The sequence below is a fragment of the Teleopsis dalmanni genome, chromosome 1, assembly GCF_002237135.1.
Source record: "Teleopsis dalmanni isolate 2A chromosome 1, ASM223713v2, whole genome shotgun sequence".
Classification (NCBI taxonomy): Eukaryota; Metazoa; Arthropoda; class Insecta; order Diptera; family Diopsidae; genus Teleopsis; species Teleopsis dalmanni.
In genome coordinates, this window is record NC_051846.1 from 23515978 (window position 1) to 23523435 (window position 7458).

At 28.6% G+C, this 7458-nt stretch overlaps 1 protein-coding gene across 1 annotated transcript; it reads right to left on the reverse strand.

Annotated features, from left to right (window-relative positions):
- Nucleotides 1-3363: 3363 nt before the first annotated feature.
- On the reverse strand, nt 3364-7215 carry LOC119683680 (prostaglandin D2 receptor-like). The gene is made up of 4 exons (XM_038097483.1): nt 6845-7215; nt 6518-6710; nt 6026-6306; nt 3364-3707 (listed from the first exon to the last, which is right to left on the reverse strand). The coding sequence occupies exons 1-4, from the start codon at nt 7022-7024 to the stop codon at nt 3459-3461; spliced, it is 903 nt and encodes a 300-aa protein (XP_037953411.1). The 5' UTR covers nt 7025-7215; the 3' UTR covers nt 3364-3458.
- Nucleotides 7216-7458: the final 243 nt, after the last annotated feature.

Below are 7458 nucleotides of genomic sequence, written 5' to 3' on the forward strand. Positions count from 1 at the left end.
AGAGTGGCATATTAAGACCACAGATAAGGCTCTAAACGTAATAAAATATTTTGAAAGGTTTTTACTAAACGTTCCAAATTATAAAAAAAATTATAAAAATTATAAAAAGTGTTTATATTAGTACTGTAACCGTAATATATATTTAATAATTAGTTGAGATGTTTCGATATTAAATCATTAAATTATTAATAATTTATGTTGATTTTAATTATTAATTTTTATTATATATTAATCATTTTGTTATTTAGACGGAGAAGTTTATATCTTTTATTTATTAATTTTTTTTAAAAACTTATTAATCTCTTGTATATTTAAAATTTTTTTTATTTTTAATTAAAAAAACAAAATTATTTTTAATTAATTTTATATTTATATAAAATAAATTAAAAATAAATTGTTAATAAAAAGTTATTAAGATATGTATAATTGTCCAGAGAATGGATATTGACGTCAATTGTGAAAAATTTTAAGAATTGCCGACAAGATATGTAGTCTTGTTTCAATTAATCTTGAGGTTAGATCATCGCAACACATGATTATTTTATGAGTGAGCTACTGAAACCACTTCTGTGAATGTAATAATATTCTTATAATCAGAACCCTTGATCATTTTATTTGGTCATAAAATATTTTTATTGTACTCGAGTCTATGTTCCGTGCAGTTGAACTTCATTCAGTAATGAGATTTGTCACTCAAATTCTCAAAAACTATGTATTTATACTTTTTAAGTAAAAGTTATGATGTGTTTCGGTGGCCTTATGTCAAGATTGATACAAACAAGACTATATCTTGCGTAGGTCCGTTATTCGGCTTTATCAAAATTTTTGTCACGTGACGTCTGCCCTTTACTGCATATTGACAAGTCTTAATAAATTTCTTAAAAACTTGTTTTATTCATAATTTGTTTATTTTTAATTTATTTAATATAAATTTATACTTTAGTGAGTTTAGTCATCGTTTATAAATTAAAAGTAAACGACTTAACATACATATTTTTAATATTTTAAGTTTTCAAAAAAACCTTTAATTAAACAAATTATTAATTTTAATTCATATTTTAGAGTAAATTATTTAACTACATAAGTATTTTGTTTTGTTTATTTGTTTTGTATAATTGACTAATATGAATGATAATTAATATCAAAGACCATCTCTCATGGTTTTCCTTTTTAATTTTCGTGTTAGATTTCCATATGCCACCTAGTAGTTTTGGAAAGTGGTCTGGTAACTTATGATCTTATATGAACAACCATAACCTTTAACAACAATTTGCAGTTGGCGACAGGTATTCCTATATTTTTGTTAATACCCTGTTTGTCTAGCTCGTCAGCTCTACAGATTTCTTTAATAGCATTGCTCCCGGAACTCTAAAAATGGTACTAATTTTATTTAGAGCTGCCAGGCAATACTAAACAACCTTTGAGTATACTGATTTGTTAGTCTAGCTACTCGTGTATATATTTATCCTGGTTTAAGTTACCATATGTATGGTGAAATAAATAAATAAATATGTAGTTACTTTGTCGATTGGTAAAACCTCTGTTTGAAAGGTACTGCTGCCATCAAATAGATAGACAGATAATTCTTAGATAGATTCTTAGATTTTTCGAAAATATTCCAAAGTCAACTCTTTCGAAAAGCTTGTAAGAGTATGGTAGAAATTTGTCATTGTAGTCCACTCCCTCACTTGTTGAGGAGGTTTGTGTTTACATATATTTTACTGTAATAGATTTGTCCCGACACCGACTAAATTTATTTATTTTTTAAGCTGTTATATCATCTAACAGCCACATTTATTTATTAATTTTAATTATGCAGATATTATTGATTTTTTATAACACAAATAAATTTACAAATTTTAATTGTGATAAATTATAAATTAAACAGTAATTTAGTGTTTGAATTATTTATTGAAATATTGTACAATTTTTTTTAGTGTTTGTCTGTGACATTAACTAATTCGTGTTTGATGAGAGGGAGTTGTCATTTTTCTTCTCTACAAAAGTTCAAATTTCATCTTTTTTGTTTCGGTCTGTATATATTTGACCTCAATATATCTATCTGACTTTTTACTTTAAGCTCTCTGCTTCATGGTTTCTACTTTAAGGTCTCTGCTTCAAGCTTTCTACATCAAGCTCTCTACTTTAAGGTATTTGCTTCGAGCTCTTTGCTTCAACCTTTCTACTTCAAGGTCTCTATTTTAAGCTCCCTACATCAAGCTCTTTATTTTAAGCTCTGTATGTCAAGGTTCTTACTTCAAGCTCTATTTCAAGGTTTATACTTCAATCTGTTATATATGATATTAAACAAATATTTTATGTAAGTTATATCATCTAATAGCCACATTTACTAATGTTTGTTACGAATTAATTATTCGATTCTTGATTGTAATAATTTAAAAATTAATCAAGCATTATTATTTCAAAAAGTAAGGCTCCAATTTATTAAGCTACGGATTTCAGATTAGGTATGTTCTAGATACATTGAACTTTAGGAAATTGTTAATCTCGTCTAACAATATAATGGGTTATTCACTGGATTCTAATATTTTTATATAAATTTATTATAAATTTAACTCAATGGAATGCCTTTAGGGGCTTTTACAGAAACTCATTGAAGGAGAGAGTTTTTGAAAACTTATTCAAAGTTTATGTGAAAATGTTTCATTAAAAAAAATCTATTGTATCAACTGTAATGCGGTCGATAAATATTTAAAAGGATAGGTTTGATTCGCGAAATTCCCACTGGTTGACTTGTTATAGTTAACCATAGTGAACCAAATTGGGTCGCTATCACCCTAAAAAGTTTTTGCAGCAAATATTTTTGTTTGATATAGTTTTTCTTCTAAGTCTTATAGTAAAGACGTGGACGCTAGACGTAGAAATAAAACGTAAGTCCTAAACAGTTTTTGCAGTAAATGTTCTTCTTATGGTAAAGGCGTGGAGCCTAGACGTAGAAGTAAAATGTAAACCCTAAGCAGTTCTCTTGCTATACGTTTTGATATAGTTCTTCTATGTCTTATGGTAATGAGTACTTATCTTTGAGTACATAATATTATATAAATTGTCTAGGAACAAAATGGAAAACAGCAACAATTCAGTTATTCTTTTGGTATAATTTTTCTTTTAATGTAACATTTGGTTTTTAATATATAATACAATGTTTAATATAAATGATAGAGTTATACATACATACATATATAATATATATTCGATCTTATTAACATGCTTAAAATTAATTATATGTAAAAATGTTATGAGAACAAATATTCGTTTTATTAAATGCTAAAAATAACAATTTTGTGATTTCAAATTGAATGTATTAAGTACTTCATTCGATCCTAATAATATTAAGATTTTTGGTTTGGAAAATGCAATTATTACCTAAACTTAAATTTAATTTAATTTAAAAATATTATTCAATTGTAAAATGAGATATAATGCTTATATACATAGTTTTAATTTACACCACAGTCTGTGGTATTTTGTTCGATTGTGGTGCGTAAGCGGCTTTGGTCGCTTTGTGACCGTTTCAGATTGCAGCGCCAACGTTTTATGCAACCCAAAAGGTAACCGTGCTTGGTACGGCTTAAGACATAGATATAAGGGTCTGAGGTGAAATGTAGAGCCATGAGAAAGTCAGCTAACATAAAGAATGGATGCGTTTTGCGTACTGGATTTGTCGATATAGCCATTGGTATAGCAATCTATAAGAAAATAATTTGAATTAATTATTCATGTTATGATCTTTTCAAATATATATTTATAAATGTAATATATTATGAATTGATTCGTTCTACCATTTTATATTAACTAGAGATATTGATTTTTATAATTCGATATATTTTATTATATATAACATTAACGTTGTGAGGTTTTTTTGTACACAGAATAAATTCGATTTGTTCCCTTTAAAATGTTTAAACAATAAAATAATGGATTATAATAAATTATTTCACCATTATTCTATTATTTAATTCATAATCTTTGGATTATTTAGCAGCCTTTTGAATACTGCGCTCTTTTTGTCCATTAAATTCTAGTCTTCTTTAGATCATAATTATTATTATATATTTTAAATTATAGCATCGTGAAGATGATTATAGACTATTGCCGAAATATTGTTAATAAGTCCACATGAAAGTATGTAATAATATCCTAAGTCCACATGAAATATGTAATAATGCTTATTCTCAATAAAAAGAAAACATAAAAATAATTAAATGTGGAAATGTATATACATTAATCAATTAAAAAGCCATTTTTATATATTCCTGCCAACCCTGCATTTATATGTTTAACCATAATTTTGCTATATATTTTAGGTACCCATATATATGTATATATGTATATAGTACTCATATAGTACTATTGTTGCTTTACAATATGCAGTATAAAACACACTACGCAACACTAAATTCCTTTATTTCTAGAAGAATAATGGATTCTTTTTTTTGTAGAAATCCTGGTTTCTTTATTTAATAAAAATATTAATCATGTGCCTTCAAACTCTTTTTTCAATTTTGTGAGAGATTGTTGAATCTCTTTTTGAGGAGAGATTACTGAGTATCTATCTGAGAGAGAGACTGAATAAACCTAGAGAATTTCACAGAAATTGTAACAAATTATAACCAGACAATGCAATATCAGAGCTATACTGATACATATACCAAAACTTCTTACTTAAAATCTTAATTTTTGATGAGTTACCATAACACACCATAGTGTTATCATTATGGCATATGACATTTTACCTCAATCAATCCAAACTTCATTTTATTAAACGTTGGTTACAATAGTTTTAATTGTTGGCAGTAGAAAATTGGATCAATTATTTGTTCAGTTGTAGTAACTTTTAATGCATGATGCCGTAACAGCACCACTACATACATATTATTACCATCCTTGTAAAATGTTTTTTCAGTTTTGGGTATCATACTCTTAGAAAAAGCTTGATTTCGTTTGGGTGGACTCAAACGAATTGATGGAGTTGGACATGAAAATTCGGATTATCAATTTTTTTTGTTTGATCCAATAATCTTGAATTTGGAGATAAATTAATATTTTATGTTGATTTTATAACTATTGTCTTCCTTTACACATAAAAGACTATATTATTTTTAGAGATATCAAATTAGGCGGCTCATTAAATCGTTCGTGTTTGAACATGCCTCAATAAAATTGGTTTTTAATTTTTGTAGTTCTGATAAGATCTTTTAAACTCTGTTTCATTTCCTCAAAGATAAGCTGATCGTTGAAGAAAAAGTTATTCGTTTGGTTCAATCCGAAAATACTATTCAGTATACTATGGTATACTTTGCATTAGATTGTACGTAACACCTTTATAACTTCTTTGGTATTTTAAATATATTTAATTAAGTTTTTCTTAGTGTCCATTTCCCCTAGTAAAGCATATGGCCGCAGTTAGCATTTACATCTCTTTTAGGCCTGACTTCTCTCTCCTTTGGAAAAGTTACTCAGGAACTTTACATTATTTTTTTTGTCTCAACACAGAATGCTTCATTGTCGATTATGGTGACAGATTGTCTCTATATGAAATCATTTTTTATGAAATTTATAATTCTTCTAGGGCCATCTTTTCTCTCTTTTGTCAACTTTACTCAGTAATTTTATTTTTTTTGTTGTTTTCACATAGAATACTTCATTGTCGATTATGGTTGGTGATTATATCTATGTGAATTAATTTTTTATGAAATTTGGAAGTTTTAAAATTATTTATTATGTTGCCAAAATTTTTTTTATTTCTGTCAAATTATTTTATTAGATAGTAGTTAGATAGGGATGTCATATATAGCTAGTGCCCTCGCCTAGTGCATTAACGAAACAACATGTTTACTACGATGTTATGACAATTTCATGGCTGCTATTAAAAAATGATGTTGCCAAAACTAATCTCATACAATATATGCAAATTTTAACAGTACCATATAAACATAATTTTAGTAAGAAAAAATTTGCGTTCGTAAAACTTTATGAGGTATTAAGTATTTGCTTTATAATTTACCATTTGCGGCATCCAGCATATAACAAAGGATATGCTCAGAAAGGCCATCAATTTAGCGAATTTAATCTCATCGGGGGACGAGGCAGCCGTCATGGTGACACTATTACTATGGTGGTACAATGATGAACCACTGCTAGGTTCGGCATCGATGCGACTGCCTTTCTCACGATTTACCATGTCGTAGTGCATGTGACGTGTGGTGGTACGACTACGTCCAATAACACATAAAACTCGAGCAACAAATAAATTACAAGCAACAATTACGATGCACAGCGTGGTTCCTGCATTAGGAAAATAAAAGAATGAATAAAACCTTTAGTTTTATAACAAAATGTTAAAAAAATTATATGAAAATTTATGTGTTATTTTAGATAACTTTTTACGCTTGTTTACAGTTGAGCATAAAAACGATGTATAATAATTTATGTCCAGGAAGGAGGTAGACCTCCACAGTTACTTTCAAATGTCAACAATTCCCAGCTATAAACTTACCGAAAATCATAAAAAGTACAGCATATGATTTATTCCAGAAACCCTGAGCATCACGGTAACGCATACATACAGGCTTTGCCGGATTGCTTTCATCAATATAGGCGCCAAAACCGACGAACGGCAAAAACGTGATAACAATCGCAATGAGTATCAGTGAATGAATTGTTTTGCGTACAAGTTCATATGTTATGTGCTGCAAATTAAGCCAATAAAAAATTAACGTTAGTGGTACGTGACAAAGTTGGTAGGTTACAAGTTATAAAAAAAAATCACTTCAAATTGGGCTATTTTTCACACTTGTGCCACGCTTGTTTATGGTCACCTTACCTTGTGATAGATGAAAGGGCGTGCTAAAGCCATCCAACGCTCAATAGCCATGACAGCAGCAATGCAGCCCGAATACAATCCAAAGAAACGCCATACTACTTTTAGAGCACAATCCCAGTGGGTGTACCTCGCAAAGACCTCAGCAGGCAAATAGAGCTTTAGCAAAAGCGTTGTTATCATACCGAGTAATCCAATAAGATTATTTGTAGCCAAGGAGCTGAATGAAAATAAAAGTCAAATTAAAATATTTTCCTGATTGTACCAAGGACTTAACCTAAGCGCACGTATTACTTGGCATTTGAAAAACAAAACAAATTTAAATATCCTTTTATTGCGCTTTAGTTTAACATATGCGTTGTGTTTATTAATAAAACTTTAAGGATTAGATTGGTGAGCTAATTTTCTACATCATAGCAAATTTATTCAAATCACAATCACACATAATCTAATGGAAGGGCAAAGTTAATTATCACGTTCTTTTATTTTTTCAGCAATCTTGAACTACTTACATGTATTCATATCAAAGGAGGGGAAGGATCTTAAAAAGTTTATCATTGGAGCAATCTCACAGTAACATATAAATATCATATATGAAGTAACAAAGATGAATTGGG

Coding starts and splice junctions, on each gene's coding strand:
- LOC119683680 (XM_038097483.1), bottom strand. CDS start 7,024: ATGATAACAACGCTTTTGCTAAAGCTCTATTTGCCTGCTGAGGTCTTT. Junction 6,711..6,844: donor GCCCTTTCATCTATCACAAG/GTAAGGTGACCA, acceptor CTTAATTTGCAG/CACATAACATATGAACTTGT. Junction 3,708..6,025: donor TATGCTGGATGCCGCAAATG/GTAAATTATAAA, acceptor ATTTTCTTATAG/ATTGCTATACCAATGGCTAT.